At 43.7% G+C, this 19,589-nt stretch overlaps 1 protein-coding gene across 1 annotated transcript in view; it reads left to right on the top strand.

Moving 5' to 3' along the window:
• Positions 1-2,497: 2,497 nt before the first annotated feature.
• Positions 2,498-19,589, top strand: part of mical3a (microtubule associated monooxygenase, calponin and LIM domain containing 3a) — a 58,154-nt gene continuing 41,062 nt past the window's right edge. The window contains exons 1-6 of the mRNA XM_070830015.1: positions 2,498-2,608; positions 17,115-17,521; positions 17,864-18,071; positions 18,190-18,306; positions 18,438-18,539; positions 19,184-19,339. Of these exons, the coding sequence (XP_070686116.1) occupies positions 17,243-17,521; positions 17,864-18,071; positions 18,190-18,306; positions 18,438-18,539; positions 19,184-19,339 (862 nt within the window). The 5' untranslated portion in view covers positions 2,498-2,608; positions 17,115-17,242. The remainder of the gene's footprint in view (positions 2,609-17,114; positions 17,522-17,863; positions 18,072-18,189; positions 18,307-18,437; positions 18,540-19,183; positions 19,340-19,589) is intronic.

Below are 19,589 nucleotides of genomic sequence, written 5' to 3' on the forward strand. Positions count from 1 at the left end.
GGAGACAGTGAGCTTTTCTGGCTGCAAGTCCTCTCGCAGTCAAAATGTTGCTGCTTTGAATTAGCGTAGGTTTATAATATGTGAGAGATGTGATGCAATGTTAATGTTTTCAATTACATAAGAGAGAGATGCATTTTTAATATGCACATAAACTTTTGCATGTCCCAGCTGTGTGACTATTGACCAATGTCTGAAGTTAAGAAATCCTTGTTTTGAGTAGCAAGAAACTGAAGGGCTATTATGCACTTACACAGGTATGCAGCAGGACAGAGCCCAATTCACCATATGCTGGAGGAAGTGAGGTGTTTAATGTTTTCTTTTTTTTTTTTTTTTTACCACTCTAAAAAAAAAGCATTGCGTAACCCTCTTAACAAGCAAGTCTGGAGCCACACTAATGATTATTTCATTTTATACCAAAGACAGAAATTGCCTGTGAACGTGCAGCACAGTGCTTATTTTAGGCAAATAACATTTCACTGGTGAACCAGTCCTGTATGATCCATCCATAACAACCTGTGTGTCTGGCTTTATACTCTGCCTAATTCAATACATATCCTTGTATCTCTTTTTTATGTACAATTCCGTGAAATATCCCTGCATCCTCTTATAGATAGATAGAAATACTTTATTGATCCCCGGGGGGGGGGGGGGGGGGGGGAAATTCTTATTCAAATGTGGAGACAGAACAGAACATTTTTTTTGTGCTGAAGACTATTTCAAACTTGTCGGGGCTGCCGTAGCACTGATCCTCCCACGTGGCTGTATTCAAGTTGAAGTTTGCGCCGCATCTTTGTGAGGGATTACAAATGCCACGTGTCTCTGTGTACTCTCAAAAAAGCAGCCACACAGACCTATCTGTCCAGGGACAGGAGGTGAGGGGAAGGTGTCCGCCTTGCTGGATGCACAAGAAGGGAGAGACCGACCCTGTAACGTGCAGAGAGCTGATAGTAGCAGAAGGTCTCCTCCTGGCGAGGGCGCAGAAAAACATTGTGCTCAGTAGAGAGCATAGATAGCATGTCTGATCAAAGTGGACAAACTTTATCTTAAGCTGTCACACTGTTTTTGCTAGCAACAGTGACTGTGATAGTTGAGTGGATTTTAAGAAGGGCCTGACCTTTCCTTTGAACCAGCCAAGACACTTACAGTAGGATAATCATCACAGCTTTTAATAGGTTCTCTGGATTTGCAGTCAGAATTGTTCGGCTGCTTACGTGTACAATATGTTTTTGTTGCATGAGTGTAAGTCTTGGGTTGCGCTGTGATTGAGACAGAGCAAAGCAGTGTATCGGCAATGCATATTTCTGTCTGTGGGAAGTAGCCCAAGACTCACTATGATCACATATTCCATGTGATGCCTTGCCTTTTGAAAGCGATTGTTAGAAACTTATAATTTTCCTAAATTGTAATCTTGAGTGGTTTCCCACTAAGTCAAACTTCAGCCCCTCTGAAACCACGGCACAATCCATGTCTATGCTTTGTTAGGAAACAATCGAATGGGCTTTGGGATTCAGCGGGGATGATGTTTTCTTAAGAGTCTGTGCTGTGGAAAAGACTCAACAAACTCACTGAGACTGAGGAATCACAGTGATTACTTTTGGTCATGCAACCCATTAAGAGACTTATCCCTTCTTTCAGTGCTGCCCATACTTCTTTTACAGAGGCAACGTAAAGATGCTGGTCATTGAATTACTCTAATAACTTAATTGAACAAATCAGAAAAAATTCAGCCTCTTGAGGACTAGTCACTAGCACTGGCTTTAATTTCACTCCCAGCATGACTGAAGTTCAGCGGTACACACATTTCAGTTAACAGTAAAAGTAAAATAAACGCTTTCATAGAATTGCATATTTTAGATAATCAATATACTGCTATCACTCATTGTTCTGTGCAATCATTGTTGTTTGCTATATCATTTATCATTAGGCTTTCTTCAGGGCCATCAGTTTTCAGTAGTCACCCATCTAAACGTATCATGTCACGTAAGGTCAGTATTTATCTAAGGCGCACAATTACACACGAGGAATACTTTACAGTAATTAAAAATCTCAACAAAATCTCTGCAGTTCGGTTATCATGGAGAATCCCGCCGGCTTTGCCCTGTTGTGTAAACCAGTTTCGGTGTTTCTGACACCATTTGAAGGCATCAGGACCGCTGCGTCACGTTGGAAGAGACCAATCGGATTAAACTGAGTTAAAACACGCAGGCTCACCCTGAAGAGTAGTGGGGGTTTCGTATCGTATATTTTCAAATAAATCCACATATATTCAAACATAACGGCGTATTTTCACCACACACCCAGTTACATTCCCCTGTATTGTTATTTTAGCACGTATAACAATTAAATCAACAAGCTTGCGATGTTTCGGCAACGTGTTGTTATTTATAGTTTCGCTCGTTCCCCCCTCCTTGTCGCCGCTGTGGTTTGGACCGATAACTCTCTGTCAGTTTCAAGTTGCGCCCTCTCCTCCGCTGTGTGGCTCCCTGCTCCGGCCTGAGCTCAACAACACACCACCACCGTGGATTTTACCGGGAGATCTGGACGGACACACGGACATGGATTCATTCCCGCCTTACACGAGTGGATTATAAACACACGGGATTCAAAGGTAAGAAGGCACCTTCCTCCCGACCGCCTGACAGGCTCGGTGCATTTTTTAACGTCACCCTTGGATCCGCCGACTGCACCTCCGCTGCACGTTTGGGAAAGTCACGGTCCGCTGGCTTTAATGGAGCAAATAACGATTTAACTACGCGGGCCCGGTAATAAATCTGACATTTCTATCTGCACGGTACACGCACATCGTTGTAATGGTGCATCAGCGGTCATCAGCCCAACCCATGTTTAGATCACTTTAGCTCTCAGTCTGGTAACGTTACAGACCTGGAGACAGAGCCTGTGGGCTGCAGTCAGGTCTATAGAAATATCCACATCTGTTTTTTTTTAAAATCCTTTTGTCTTTATATTATTTACATATATCCGATTGGTATTATTGGTTTGGCAAGGGGACATTAGAAGACATGTTTAATTCAAACAGCTTGACATCTGAGTTTGAGAAGATGCTGGAGTACTCTGTTTTTTTTTTTTTGTAATAACATAGGCACAACTGAAGTGGGGAAAAAATCAGCCAATCACATGTACTTTATTCGTCTGTAATGAGAGGATGCCTGGTCTTGTGGTAGTGTTTTGTCTTTGTACCTTTCTGCATCCCCATATATCACTTTTGACATGAGCAGTTTTGCATTCTGAAGGAATTTGCTGCACAATAGTATACAACAACAGAAGTGGGTTTATTGTGTAAGGAGCCAGTAAAGTCCCATTTAAGTTTGTGTCTGCTCTGCACCCATTAGAGGCTATGTAGCAACTTTTCCCGTTGAAGCCAACCAGTGTGACCTTGACAGTTTCTTGTGTCATTGAGTGTCTTTTCTCTCTGGTGTGTTCACTGAAGAGGAGAAAGTGGGCGAGTTTTTAATTTAGCAGCTTATTGTTCATACTCTTGTGTAGGCTAAGTGACTAACTGAATTATGCACATGCTCCAGGCAGGGTAGTAGACGTTGCATGTTCATCTGTCCACAACACACACACCTACACCTGATTCGTGCCTGGAGGTCATTTATGCTGTAGTATAGAAGTTTGGCATCATGCTGTGATTCTCAATTCACTCTACTTCTCTTACTGATGAATGCTTTTTTTGATGCGTCTGTGTTTGGTGGGTTGACTGACTGCACCTTGACCCTAACGACAATAACAATACTACTGTACGTTACTCCAGCTGACCCACATCGGACCATCCATCAGCACACAACAACAAGGGTGACAAGAGTCAGTCTGTGGCTAAATGGAGCGGCGAGGTCTTGACCTGACAGGCATTTTCCCTGGACAAAGACTCTTATCCTGTCCCAGTTGAGTGATGGAGCATTTATTCTATTGATCAGCGATACTGGCCCTTGTTGCATTTCACCTACATCCTTTTTAGGCTGTAGCAGCGTCAGTGCTACACTTTGGACATCTTCTCCGAGGTTGCGAGGCACCGCAGGGCGGGCAGGCATTAATTGGGATGTGCTGCCTCTGTTGTAGCCGTATGTGTTGTCAAAACACAGTTTGTCTCTTAAAAGATCAGGATGTGGAGCGGTGAAGGAGGAGGATGTTTGCTTGGTGGCTGACTCAGCACGAGACAGCATTGGAGAAGGCAGCAGTCTGGAGTTGGTGTCAGACTTGTATATGTGAGCTCTACTCTTGTTTATAATGAGGTAACCATCCCTTTTAATATCTCTAGGCATCATTCGACAATTACAGGCAATGCTGCAAATCAATATGCCGGACTGCTTTGTGACAGTATCGGCTCTACAAGACTTGTATATGAATGTGATGAAGTATGTTGATTTTACAGGTATTAGATTCAATGGATTAGCAGAAACAAACATGCCCCTCTCAGTTTCTGCATTAAATGTCCACAAAATGTACTATGTCAAAATATATATTGATATTGTGAAGAATAATTAGGTATACTGTGATAAAAGATAGTGTCAATGCTGTCCACTAGTCCTAGTTTAGCAGTAGCCTATACTTTTGTTTTCCCGAAATAAACACCCATAAATGCTGCAATCTATCCATGATGACTATATTAAGCCATGGTTAGTATTGTCCGGCAAGTGTGTGTTATGTACCATCCTGTGTGTGTGTGTGTGTGTGTTAAAATGCAGTTTCCTTGGGACAAAGTTGGCTCAAGCACGATCCTAAATACCGTGAGACTTGCCCAGCATAAAACCAATGTGGCAGATTTGACGTAAGAGCCTGTTTTATCAGTACACAGTGCCGTCCGCTGCATCCGTGGAAGGAAGGGTGGATGTGTGGAGGGAGGGAAAAGTGAAGCTGAGTCAGTCTGACCCCTCGCTGGTCGTCTTTTGGAGGGAGAGGGTGAGTTCCTGTCTAGCTGTGCCCCTCCACAACCCTCCAAAGTAGCACAGATTTGGATGCGCCGCTAGATGAAAGGGTAGCAGAAGGAAGTCCTCTGAAGACAGCGCCTGCTTTGTCATGAGCGGCTGGATGTATCCTGACTGTCAGTTTGTGCCCAGAGGTCTGTTGCTGCGGTTGACTCATCGGAAGCTCGCTGGTCAAACCAACATGCACATTGGAGAAGGTCCGGTCTGGAGTAAGTCCTTAAAAGGTGACCGTCTGTAGCAAGATGCTAATGGCATGTTGTTAACTGCAATCACTTACTGTAAGGACATGGGTATATTGAAGTACAACTACCACGTTCAGCTGTGTCCGTTACTGAACGGGGTCATGTGATGATTAACGTATTCCTGAGTGTTGAGTCAAACAGATTGTAAAACCAAACATGGCATTATGCAGATCGGACTCGGAGGGCAGACAGCAAAAGCGATGGGTGAAGTTGTGTGTATGTCTGCTAAGTACGGCCTCAGTCCGTTTACTGTGGTGATTTCTCACAGCTCCGGATTAAAGACTTACGTCTTGGCTGTTTCTTCTACCTTGCAGGTCAGAAGTAGGTCAGTATGACAAATGCATTCCTGAGCCCAGACCAATGAGCCTGTTTACGTTTCGCCAGTCTGTTGACCCTTGAACACTATAGCAGAGCCGCCCGAACATACTTTTCCCTCTGTATATGATGAATGGCGTTGACGGTCTAAATACTAATAGGACTAAATACATTCGAAATGCAGGTGCACAAAGGGCTCGTGCAAAGCTATTGTTTCCATCTCAGCAATGTCACGCAGTTTTCCTAGTGTGGTTGTAAAACAGCGTTGTAGAAGTTGCAAGGTGACTCATGAATTGTATCCCGTACATGATATCTATCACGTCTCAAATCATTTCCAGCAAAATTCCAACGAAGGCGTATCCAAATTATTGTAGGTCAATAGCCTTGTTAAATGGAACTTATTATACTGCAATCTCATCTCATGCATGTCTCATTAAGGAGGCTGGTACCTATTAGCTGCTGACTATTATGGGATCCACTAATCAATGTTTTTTTTTTTATTAACAATTAATTCATAGCAATGTGAAAGGTGCTACTTGTAGCGTCCTTTTTGTAGCTCATAATGATAACAATTATACACTACCTGCCCAGCACCAACAGTCATCAGACAGTTAGCGACGAGCTGATGAACATAGCAGAGACTTGAGCAGCTAAAGAGCGAGTTTGGAGATGGAGGTGACCAAAACAAAGATAAAAGGAGAGTGAATATTGGACTTACACTCCTGTTCCTTGGCTGGAATCAAACTGGATATGCTCTGGTTACAAGATCCCCATGTTTTCACCCTTTTGTTTTTGTGTGGGTAGATGTTACTGTAGCCTTTACACCCTAAAGCCACACCTTAAGTCAACCATCTCCAACCTAATACTAAATGCCTTTTTAAAGTAATATCTTGTATAACATAACCATTCAGCTCTGTGAACAGGGGGCCACTTACAAAGACCATTACAACTCAAATATAACCTTTGCTCACGTGACATGTCTCAGCTACGTGTGTGTGTGTGTTAACTGCCTTCAGTCTTGCTCAGTGGGCGCTGAATCACATGGAGGTCAGGTCTTTTTCACTGTAGCTTGTTGTCAACATTGTATTGTTTACAGAATATGGCACAAATGAAGGCTAATTCATGAAGGCTAACATAAAGCATCGCAGAATTACAGAACAAATCAGCTCAGCTGTTTCTGCCCTTTAGAGCAACTTTTCAAAGTGTTAGGATCAGTCGAGCTACGCTGCCTATGCTTAGGAGGTATTTGGTAGTGAGTGGACACCACTCACCACAGCCTCACCTGTTGAAGTACAAACTCTGAGATTGTCACAATAAATACACCATGTCTCTGTACTCCAGTAGACTCCCACGGGTGGCTGTTGTATCCTAATAAATGTAGGCTTTACTGCAACCACTAAGGTCTTATTCTGACACATCTTCATATTGCAAAACCTACATAACATAACAAGCCTGTCCTTTTCAGACATCGGGCCTCAGGAAGCATCTAACAGCTGCTCAGCCTATAGCTGTTAACCTTCCTCACAAGTCAGGTCCTTTCACTCCAGTAAACCATTCATCCCTCTGGAGAGCACATCATATTTCACATTCACTCTCTGGCTGTGTGTGGAGGAGCCATGGGGCCTTGTTATCTGCCTATCTGGACAAGAGACAAATTCCTCTCTGGCAGGCCTGATGGAGAAACAAGCCCACTAAATGTTCTTTCCCAGCAGAAAGTGAACAAACCTACACAGGCTTTGTCTCTCCTCATCTTTTTTTCCATCAGAGTAGGGCTGGAGATCTTTCCAGTATCAGCCATAGCTACTAACCAGACAGACAGTAAGTCTTATCACTGGAGTATTGGCTCGGTAAGCTAATAGGAGGGCTTGTGTTTGTGCCCTAATGAGGCTATATACCAACCTAATTATACTTCAGGAAGATGCTGCTTCAGGGACGCCTCTGCAGCTGTCTGAGCCTCTTTCCCCAAACACAAGGTAAAATAGATGTTTCCCATACGGATGGTTAATGTAGTATTTAAAGGAATAGTTCAATAAACACTTATTTCTTTTCTCTCCGAGAGGGAGAAGAGAGGATTGATATTGGTCTCATGTTCTCGGATTTCTGTGCTGACGGTATAAAACCTTCGCTAGGTCTGGTTGACTTCAGCACATTTTCTAAGTCGTTATTCCAATGTCAGTAACATATCTTTAATGATTTGCATGTTGCAATGGCCAATAACTAGAAATGGAGGCAAGTTTGCGCCTGCAAATCTTTTCAAGTGTAAAGCAAGTTAGCCAGGCATGAAAATATAAAAAAAAAAAGGGGTGTTTTGTTTAAAACAAATGTGGCCTTGACTTCATCAATTAGCTTTGACGTTGCTTGTCACAAAATACACAGATTTCCTGCAGCCATTTATTAAGGCTTGTGTCTTTTCACATTGGAATAAATTCATCGGGACGCTGTTTCTGTGATGCGTCTACTCCCCCTCCTTTCCTGTTAATCCACTTGCCCTCCCTCCCTCATTTCTGTTTATTGAAACATGACTTATAGCCAAGCACTTAAAGTTCACATCCAGCGCATATATGTAATCTGCTCTGTGCCTGTCAATGGCTTGGTTCGACTACCTCCTGCATCTTGTAATATGTGACAGGGATTAGTGTCATTTGGGAGGAATCTATTTGCATGCTTTCTTCCGTGAAGCTATCAGCGTTCTTCGTGGCTCGCTGTGGGTGTTCAGTTACCTTCTGGATGCTCAGCTCTGCGCAGCTCACACAGGAAGGCTGACCTTCCCCTGGTCCTGGGTGTGCTGAGCTATTTAGTGGAACTGGCATGAGGGAGATGAAATGATTGAGCACCGCTGAGGCTGGAAAGAAAGCCACTCTTCCATATTCTCCTGCTACCGTCTCTTTGAAGTGCATATGTGTGTAGTCCATTTCACTTTTTGGGGTGTATTTATGGTTTTTTTTTTAAAATGGGTTTGACTTTAGGATTTAATATACAGGTGTGGCTCTATAAATCACTGTTTGGTTATGCAACTCAACAGTGTGTGAGTGAATTTGAGTTAGTAGCAGTAATTTAACGGTACAAACCGCAGATTTCTGTTACTGCCTGAGCGTAAGCCCATAATGAATAATGAGTTGTAGCTGCAGGCACTTGCTGGCTGAACCTCATACCAAGGAGGGAAGGTCTTGGCCCAGCTGATATTTGTATACCTGCGCGCCACAGTCCTCAGTTTACAGTCAACCTATTGGGTATCCTGGTTTCCACTCTAGTAGTTGATTCAGTGAGAATATAACCTACTTCTCAAGTATGACTGGGGCCCTCAGGATTGCTCGCTCCCTGCAGCTGCTTTACTGCACAATGACAGGCTGTCACAAGTCCAAATCTGAGGATGTTTGAGCCCTAGAGAAAGGTCATCTGCATCCGCAGGTCAAGGTAGGGGGCGTTGGCTAGTCACCGTTGGTACAGAGGGCACAGCGGGTAGCTCATTCTTCAGATTCCCTCACTTTACAATCTCACCCACACGTCCTGCGACTTGTTTACCATCTGAGCGGCTCACAGCCGCGCCCACGCACTGAGATTAGAGAAAAGCAAGCGTGGATCTGACAGGATTACGGCTTGTGCTGGCTGTGTGTCACTGTTGCATGTCCCATCAATGCTTTGCAAGGCAGCCATTGGTTTCTTTGGTCTTGTCAGTTGAAATTGATCATAAAATTATTTCAGATGAGGCACTGATGTTGGTAGATCTGGAAAGAATAAGTCTTAGTCTGAAATATTGTTTTGCTCTTCCATTTCTCAACATCATATCATATCATATCATATCATCATAATATCATAATAACTTTTTTTTATCTTTCTCTTTATCTACACCTTGTGTACATGTATCCCACACTTGTAAATTCATTTATAAAATAAAGAAAAGAGCGTTTTCTTACTTGGGATATTTCTCAGAATCAGTATTTCAAATGTCAGAGGAGAAAGCTCCACTATTTTAATAACTTTTCACAGTATCATAACCGTAATTCCTCCATCCCAGTTCAGTCAGCCCTGATAAGAAATCACACAATGTCAGTAGTGGGAATATCAGTTAATTTCTCCTTCTTCCTTTTGCTTGATTTGCAGCCGGCTTGGTTGTTATGTCAGCAGCCATCCACACAGACTGGAGTTCTGGCTGTTTGCTGAGCCTCTGCAAAGTTTAACTATTAGCTTTGTAATTAATATGTGGAGCCACAGAGTTGTACTGTAGTTTCCCATGGCCTGCCAGAATAAGAAACATGTCATAGGTTAGCCTCTGTGTATTAAATGTGTGATCAAGTTATGAGGCCTTGAAGGTTAGTTTTTATGTCTAGGCCCCGCTGTTTATATTCCTGTCCATCATCCTGCATGTATGAACACACACGGAGACAAAAGACTGATTGACGTGTTAGATATTGCTTGATGTACTAAAGGCGTAATTCCTACCCAGCTCTTGGTTTATTTAGATTTCCATTTTCCATTTGATTCATTCTCCGTTATAAAAGAATAAGCTGAGCAGGTCCTGTAGCCAGTCTGAGACATTCCCTCCTTCTCTCCTGCCTGCCTCAATTCCACATCGGTCATGACTAAGCCTTGGAGACTAGTCTGTGCTGACTGTGTTTGCCAACCGGGCTCAGATTACACCTCCCAGTTCACTGGGAAGGATGGACCTGAGTCTCTGAGTAACCAGATACATGCCTCTGTCTCCCTACGCTCTGGTGTGAAAAATGCAAATCAACAAGGGAGATAACCAAATGTTAAAATCCATGAACATTTTTATGACCTAGCTATTCATAGCTGTGCTTTTTTTTTTTTTTTATGCATTTGTCCTCCAGCCCTCTTGTGGTTAGCTGAGTTCGTGGATGCTCTGCTCTTGTTATGAAAGGCATGCAGGTGGGAGAAGTGGCATTCGTGTTGGGATTTGAGAGGTTTCCTAAATCAAATGGCTGTGTCAAGTGCTGGCAGGCAGCTCTAATCGACCCATGTTTAACACCCATAAGCAAGCAGTCTGGGCACAGACTCAGACTTCCCCCTTGAAGCTGAACTAATATGAATTTCATTAAAGACCCTTTGTCGTCAGTAAATATTCCCCCTAGTCATCTCAGAGAGAGATTCTCAGTTTTTTTTTTCTTTCATTGGCTGTGCTCTTGTGCACTTTGAATCCAATCCATTTGAAATCCCCTGTCATGGTTGGAATGAATCTAATATAGGCTAGTCGATTCAGAAATGTAATGGGGCTCGGATTCAGTTAATCCCTGTCTTTTACAGGTAGAATTGATGGTTGCCGCGGCGGCACAACTGAGCCGACAGGGACCAGAATTAATCTTGGAGTACGACCTCTGACCTACAATCACTTCAGCCTTTTAGATTACATCATTTGAAGAGGACAAGTGTAGCTGGTCACCTCTTATCTCTTGCAACTGCAGAATAGAAATATTTTCCAGATTACTAATCACTTTGGTTTACAGATTCGTGGGAGGTTCTCGCCCTTTAAACTTTTCCTGTTAGGTAGGAAGAATTCAGATGAAAATGACACTGGATACTTGCACTGTAAATCCTCATCATAAAACAATAGAGAGGATCCATTTGAAGGGGCGTTTACTCTTTACTGGAGGCGTCATTGACAGAAAGGTCTGACAGGAAATGTATCAGTCTGTTTAGAGTTTAAAAGAGGACGACATGGAATTCAGATTTTATTTTATTGGGTCAGGCTGATCTGTTGCCGGAGTTGATGAAAATCTGCATCAGCTGTACGGAGCTGAAATGAAGTGCTCGGCTGCACAGCGCAGACAGACTGTCAGAAGCAGAAGTGATTCGAAAGCCAGATGGTTCGGAGACGGAGACTCTGCCAGGGGCAAGTTGAGTTTCAGTCAACTAATGTTTGTGCACTCTGTGAGCTCTGAGGCTTTTGTCTGCTGATGTGAAGAGACACAAAACTGCCTCCACTCCTGTAGGCCGATCCCGAGCATACGAGTAGCAGAACAGAGCTTAGTGGTTTTCACTGGGGCGTAATGAACATATCTGTACAAGATCGGATATCAAAGAGGGCAACAAAGCTGGTCATTCAACTTGTTGACTTAAGCTTCATGTGTATTCTTATTCTTTTGACTTGTAGTGATAATGTTTGGAGTGGAAATCCATCATTACTGTCATTTCAGGTAATTATATTTCTTCCGCTTTTTGATCAAACACTTTCTGCGCTGGTGTTTATTGTCTCGGTTCTGGATAACACCTGTCAGAGTTTGACCCGGGGCTCTAAATTCCCCCTCTGTTGTTTACAGATAGACTCAGTAATGATGGGCATCACTGACAAAGCTGTAGTCCTTTTGAAATATGAAAAAGATTACGCTTGAATAACTGCAGTCTGGCACTTTTATGTGCACAGGAAAACGGCCCAACTTTATGAATGGACTTGACTTACACTGTAATTGTAATGCACAGCTGTGTGCATGCACACATACACACACTCTCAGGTGTCTTTGATGGGGAAAGGCATCACAGCATCATTACTGGGTTACCCATATATTCATAAAATTTGAATTCTTGCTTTAATTTAGGTTAAGAGTGGAACAACGTGCACATTAAATGGACATACAGCATGATGACGTTGATGTGTTTGTGTCAGACGGAGGCACACAGCTCTAGTGTTCAGAGCTATTTGGTTAATCAAATAATTGTTCAGTCTATAAAATGTCTGCCTGTCATGTTTTTCCCAAACCAGCATCAGTCCAAAACCCAAAGACATTCAACAATATCAAACACAGAAAGTCTCATATTTGAGAAGCTTGAACCAATGCAGGTTTGGCATTTTTGCTTCAAACACTGGTGGTTTGTTTAATCTGAACAAAAACAGAGGCTGAGGTTTTATGGATTTTATTTTTTTTTTCCTCTTGTTTCCAGTCTTTGTGCTAATCAGAACTAATCTGCTGGCTGTAATTCATATAACAAACACATCATCAGTCCCTCATCTAATGCCAAGATGGTGGCTAAAAAGCATCTTTCCCAAAATGGCGAGTTATTCTTTTGAAAATTAGCCCAACATTTTTCTGTGGTTTCATTTACATGATAATGGCTGTAAACTTTTTGTAATTGCAAGCTTAGGTCATTTAACTATTTTGCACATAAAGACCTGCAAAGATGGGTGAATAAGAGGTAACTGCTCTACTTTTGTTGAAGTGTGATCTATTTACAGCCGGCAGACAGCCCCCATTTAGACCACACCTGCTGCTGCGTTTCTCTGTAATTAGCTTCATAGTCAAAGTGTTATGCAGCCATCTCCAGTGACGGTCATAATGAGAACAAGAGGGATGTTAAGGTGATCATTAAATGTCAAGAACAATAACAAGATGGCAGTTGTGTCAAGGCAAGCAGGAACAAATAAGCAGAGACATAAAACCTGCCACATCCCGCTATTATTACAGGTTTTTAGAACTGGTAACTCAGGCGTGGTCCGCTACAAGTTTGTCGGACTAAATGTTCTGCTTGTACATCCATTAGTGGGAAGATATCCACCGCTCAGAGAGGAGGAGGATCACAGTGCATCCTGCTCTCTCTGCTGCTCTGTGCCAAGTGTGCTGATGGATGACAGGTGGAGACTGGATATTACTTGTATCTCCAGGGTGTCCTCAGAGCATCAGTCATCCCTGAGCTGGAGACTGACGGAGGACAAAATGCTATCTCAGGATACACACTGACATCAGCCCAGCAGTTATTCACTGCTGCTATGGCTCGTAAGCAGTTTACTTCACTTGTTTCCCTTGAAGCTTCTGGGTTTTACTGTCCATCTCTGCTGTAACAACACACCAAACTCCCCTGATTCCTCTTGGTATTCTGTTCTCTCATATTGACATAGAAAATGACATATGAGCCCATATTATTCTCTGTTATTTTCATGCACTTGTTTTTAAGCCTTAAGCTTTGATCTTGGAATTAAAATTGAATTAGTTGCTGGCAAAATAAATAATATAATGTGGCATCCCAGATTATTTTTCCTCTGTGACCAAGCCAACAAACAAAGCACACACGCCACTCCAAGCTATGATTAACATTCATTTACAACATGCTCATTCATCCATTTGAAATCGATAGTTATTTAGGGTCTGGTATTTATTAGTACTACAGAAAAGCAGTGCTGTGAAATGTGTAGCCTAGTGGCCTAATCTCTGGCTCTATTTTTAGATTAGAGGATGATGTAATACAGTACAACCAGTGAAAAGCAAAGGCATGCTGTGTGTGTGTGTGTGTGTGTGTGTGTGTGTGTGTGTGTGTGTGTGTGTGTGTGTGTGTGTGTGTTTGTGTGCGGGGGGTGCTGTGTGTCTAAGGGTTTGCATGCATGTGTGTAATTCTCGTGTGAATGTGTGACATCCTGCAGCTCATCCAGATGCCGGGGGATTTTGAGTGCATGCTAAGCCAAAGCTGTTTTGATTCTTCTTCTTTGTATTATTCACTTAAAACTCTATTATTCTGGAATTTTAGCATTGTCTACGGAAATTATTTCATATTATTATATATTTCATGTCCCACGTTGCCACTCTGGCCGCTCACGTCAACGCGATAATCTGTCATCTGAGTTTGTTCTCCGCTCCTCCTCACAGAAAGCAACATGTTGAGTGACCATATGGGGCTCTGCAGAAGGTTACTATTATTCAAATTATAGGCCAGGTTTATTGTTGTCGTTAAGCTGGGTCAGGGTGTAGTATGTCACAGCAGACCTGCCTGTGCTGCACCACCTCCATCATCTCACACACACACACACACACACACACACACACACACACACACACACTGCGACACAGCATGCCAGTCTGTAGACCCTATTTCCTTCAAAGACCTCAAAGTGTGGTAGATGTTTACCGCTAGCTTTCTCAGGTGTGTGTCATAATGGTTATAGTACCCTCACATCTCCCATGCTTGGCTTTTGATGCGTTGCCCGTAAACTGTGTCTTCATCATAAAAAGAAAAGCCCACAGGGGGAAATCACTCGTGTCCCCGCTATGACTGATTAGAGGAGCATAGTTCTCGCAAAAACGATTCGGTTTCACCATGAAGTGAATTACTGGCCCTCTGAGATCATCCTCCCAAGTTCTTGCTCTGTTTGATGTGCCTTCTTTTCAAGTTTGGCTTCATGAGGCTTTGAACGAGGAGTTTAAGACGACCTGCTTTCCTCTGCTCTCTGCTCCTCATAAAGCAGTCTGAGTGCTGATGAAATGGGATCTCTTTGCTTGTCTTCTGTCATTAAGTTGACAACCGTCGGTAGGGTCAAAGAGCAGAGTGAAAGAATCCAGAGCAGTAGCAAGCTTCAGGCTCGCTTTGTTTTGAGATGCTCCTGTCAGGCTTTTTGGGACTTATCATTTTATTTTCAGAGACACTCCCACATGAGACACTGTACCTCACCCACCTGTACCTCACCCATAAGTAGAGAAACTGTTAGTCATTGCTGTTGCACTCACCAGTTCATCTGATGCTACACCTGTTGCACTTTCACTCTTGTGGATTGTTCGTGCAGTCGCACACTGCATGTATGTGATGCCATGCGCTAGGAGCACGGCTACTGAGAGTCTTACAGTAATACAGTGGCCCATATCTGTGCAGAAAATAAGCTGCAAACTGTCTTTTTATTGCCACACAATAAAGAAACTGCAAGCCTGACTGCATTTCAGTCTGCTCTGCAACAGACCGCAGCTTCTCAAGTCCCCCTGGAGATAAACAGGAACAGGCTTCAGATACCTGATGACTATTTGAGTGACGTTTATGAATTGTCCTGTTTACCTATTTTCGATCTCACAGTCATTGTTATTGACTTGCAAATGAATAACCATCGACTGAGTCGATGGCTGTTGGCTGTTTCCTTTTACACCCAGTCGATCAGAGGATCCCTATTTTGTTTGTTTGGTGCCATCTGGTCTTGACTGTCATATAGAGGAACTACTGCTTGACGGTATCTTGCATGTAAGCCACTAAAATGATACTATGGGATGGCTGTCACACATGATTTATCGAGCACAGGTGTGTGTGGTGTGTGTGGTGTGTGTGGTGTGTGTGGTGTGTGTGGTGTGTGTGTGTGTTTGTGTAAATCTAACTGCAAACCACAACTGCTGTAGGTACAGATGGACCTGTTGTTTGCCATTTTTTGAGATGATAGACAGGACATGCATGTTCACTCATAGAGGAAATGATGGAGCAGGTTATCAAAATGCTTGTGTTGGAAGAGGCGGTTTCCGTCTGTGCTGGCGCTGCATCCCACAGCCCTGATCCTGACTGACTGAGGCAGAGCCAAACCCAGAGCCTGCTGTTTTCACTGCAGTGAGGAGTTGGCAGGCTGTGTAAAGGAGGCCAGCTGACCTCTGTACCTGCCTCCCTTTCATCATGTCTTGCCACTGGGACTGGGACTACATTGGTTTCCATGAACTAGCTTAACATCCAGTGGAGTGCAAAGCTCAAGCTTTTTGCAGAAAAAGTGGCTGACAGTGTAAATATTCACAGGCGCTACCCCCACCACCACTCCCCAGGATGTCACGAGCCGAGTCCTGTCTTCGCCTGACTGGGGAGAGCAAAAGATTAGGTCCCGAGCTTGAATGGTTATGCTCCTCATTATTAACAATCATTGATCAATAAGATTTGCTGTGCCACTATCATTGTCTAACAAGCAAAGCAAGTTTCTTCATTGATGCCCTGAGGGGCCAATGCAAGCCACAGCTGCTGCTTGGCTGAACACGCATTAACTCCGCAAATAGACTGGAGTCTTTTTTGCAGTCATCATTACCACTTTTGTCATTGCACTCAGTGGCATTTCTTTCATCGTCTTTTTTCCTCTTTATCTTCTTTTTTTTTTTACTTACATCAACTGATGTTGAGTAATGCTGACCTTTTAAAGGCTGCTCTTGCTGCTGAAGCCAGTTAAAGACTGAGAGCCTATCATGACATTCCAGTCGTGACAGCTGAGCCACAGACGCCAAAGAACACAAATGATCTCGTCCCCCTGGGGGTGAAGAAGCAGAACACATTAAGTTGCACTGCTGCAAGTCATAGCAGGTAAAACGCCAACAAAAGTCAACTCTCACTCAGTATTTACACAGGAAGCTATAGCAAACTGGGGCTGTTTACAGTGGATAAGATGGTCGCTACCGTCTGGCTTCTTGAAACATTGTTCTGTTGCCAAATAATTTTCCTGAATGACTGGGGTTGTGTTTCATTTCATAGTGTTTTGGGATGAACTGGTTATTTCATGCGTCTGGAATCTGTCTGAAGTGGTTTGTGCCGCACAAACATATCTACACACTGGTGCCCCATGTGTTTCCTGTTTGACTCTGTGTGGGTTCAGTGCCCTTCTTGTGTCCGGCAGCCTCATTCCTCGACAGATAAGAGGTTGTTTGAGGTCATGTCGCTGCAGAAGAATGACGGTGAGACCTTAAATGACCATGGTTCTTAATAGCTGCTTGTCCGACCAGCAGTCACACATATGATTGTCTAGTTGGACAAGATCGGGGCCCAGCTTATTAAGAGGGGCCCTAAAGAGGCCAGCAGTCATGTGCAATCTCTACATGGTTCCTTGCATCTAATTAAAGTTTGTGTTTATCCTCTATGATTCACTGAGTATCATTTCTCTCCCTCTTGCTGACAGAATGAAGATGTCTGAGGCCGGGAGTTAAAGCCCTCCACCAGAGAGAGCGTGTTCCTGGGCTGGGGCTGGACCCAGAGACCCCTGCCTTGGTGGGGGAGGGCCCTCACAGCCCTGTGTGAGTCTGGACCATGGGGGATGGCGGCGCGGGCGCAACTGGAAGAGACGGGGTGAACCACTCCCATGTCCTGTTCGACAACTTTGTCCAGGCGAGCACATGTAAGGGTACTCTCAAGGCCTTCCAGGAGCTGTGCGACCACCTGGAAGTGAAGCCCAGCGATTCCAGGATCTTCTATCACAAGCTCAAGTCCAAACTCAACTACTGGAAGGCCAAGGCGCTCTGGGCGAAGTTAGACAAGAGGGCCAGCCATAAGGAGTACAAGAAGAGCCGTGCCTGTGCCAACTCGAAGGTAAGCTTGATTAATTACTGAATGATTCATATCAGGGCTTGTTGGAGGCCTAGTTCAGTGGGAGGTAAAATTTGATCCTCAATATCAATGAATCATGTGAAGTGGTGCTCATGTTTACCAGCCAGACTGGTGTGCTATTGCTTCACACGAAAGGACACTTTCATTTCTGTAGAGAAAAATGTTCAATTCAGTCTCAGAAATTTGATTTGTCACCTCCTCTGGTTTGCAGTGTATGCATAGCTGACCCCAAATAAAGGTTGAAGCTGTATCATTTTTGTTGAAACGTTGAATTTATATAATTCTTGTCACTTGTCCATAACGCCTGCACCTCTCTGTATTTAGTGTCTGATCATTGGCGCGGGACCATGCGGCTTACGCACAGCCATCGAGCTGGCTTTTCTGGGGGCCAAAGTGGTGCTGCTGGAGAAGAGGGATGCCTTCTCCAGGAACAATGTGCTGCACCTCTGGCCCTTCACCATCCAGGACCTCAGGGGCCTCGGGGCCAAGAAGTTCTATGGAAAGTTCTGTGCTGGTGCTATTGATCATATCAGTGAGTACATGTGATCTCCTGACCTTACACGATTGATACAATTTAGGAAGATGCATTTGTGGGTGTTGTAGTTCTGACGCCATTCGTATTTTCTTTGCCTCTCTGCATTGAATTGTAGGTATTCGTCAGCTACAGCTAATGCTGCTCAAAATGGCTCTCCTGCTGGGCATTGAGATCCATGTCAACGTTGAGTTCAAGGGTCTTATTGAGCCCCCAGAAGATCAAGAGACTGAGAGTAAGTTAGCTAAATCGCTGCCAGACAAGCTGAAGAAAAATGAATGGAAACGGAGCATGTGTTGTGTCAGAGGTTCTAAACTGGCCCTGTTGATGCATTTTTGTTTGATTACCCATTCTGTGTTTTCTTAGGGATAGGTTGGAGGGCTGAGGTCCACCCCAGGACGCACCCTGTCAACGAGCTGGAGTTTGATGTCATCATTGGAGCAGACGGAAGGAGAAACACGCTACCAGGCAAGCCTACAAATACTGAGTGGGAGAAACGTATTAGTAATGCAGTATTTTCCTTGACTAAACAAGGCTAAACAAATCAGCTATTTGTTTTTTTTCTAAGCAAACTTGGTAGTAAGTCAGTGATCTCACTTGTGTACAGCTGTGGTTGGGTGGCTGACATCACTCCGCTCTTCACGTATGAATGAACATTTGTGCACATCTGTGTGTGTTTGTGTTTGTGTCTGGCTGCTGGCTGAGAGTACTTCTGATGGGTCTCCCAGCAGAGCAAAATAGGAATTGTTGAATTGGCTGTCTGTTTCCTCTATGATTGTTGGGGCCACACTGGCAAAGGGAACCCCTGTGGAGTAGAGTACCATGACCCCTCTCTGTACTACTGACTGCTGCATCAACGAAGGAAAGCAGCAGGCCCTCCAAGGAATAACCATGAGTCACATTCCCAGAGCTTGAAAAACTGAAAAGCTGTTATGATACAGAACATCTGGTTGCATTTATAGTGTACAGTTTGTAGGGTATGATACAGTATGTTGAGCATGAGCGCATGAGTGATTGAAAATTAACCTTGTTTTGTGATTTATGGTGTAGTTCAGTACAGTTCAGGTCACCTTGAAGGTCTGCTCCCTCATCGTCTTGTAACTTTTCCACAGGGTTTCGGCGGAAGGAGTTCAGGGGCAAGCTTGCCATTGCCATCACTGCTAACTTCATCAACAGGAACACAACAGCGGAAGCAAAGGTTGAGGAGATCAGCGGGGTGGCCTTCATCTTCAACCAGAAGTTCTTTCAAGACCTCAGAGAAGCAACAGGTCTGTCACAGCTCTGTTCTACTACAATGCTGGAGGTACCAGTTACCTCTATTACCTCCTGTTGAGGTAACTGTAAGAAGCAGCACCTAAAGAAGCAAAAATAGATATATATGTAATTTGGAGTCGTAAGATCTCCAACTAGTTGCTGGACACCAAGGGGTGTTTTGGTGAAATGAAGGTAAAGAGGACACATAATCTGTCCTTGGATCACAGTTCCGAATTTGTCAGCTCATCCAATTAAAATGCTTAA

This window comes from Pempheris klunzingeri, chromosome 5 (assembly GCF_042242105.1).
Source record: "Pempheris klunzingeri isolate RE-2024b chromosome 5, fPemKlu1.hap1, whole genome shotgun sequence".
Classification (NCBI taxonomy): domain Eukaryota; kingdom Metazoa; phylum Chordata; class Actinopteri; order Acropomatiformes; family Pempheridae; genus Pempheris; species Pempheris klunzingeri.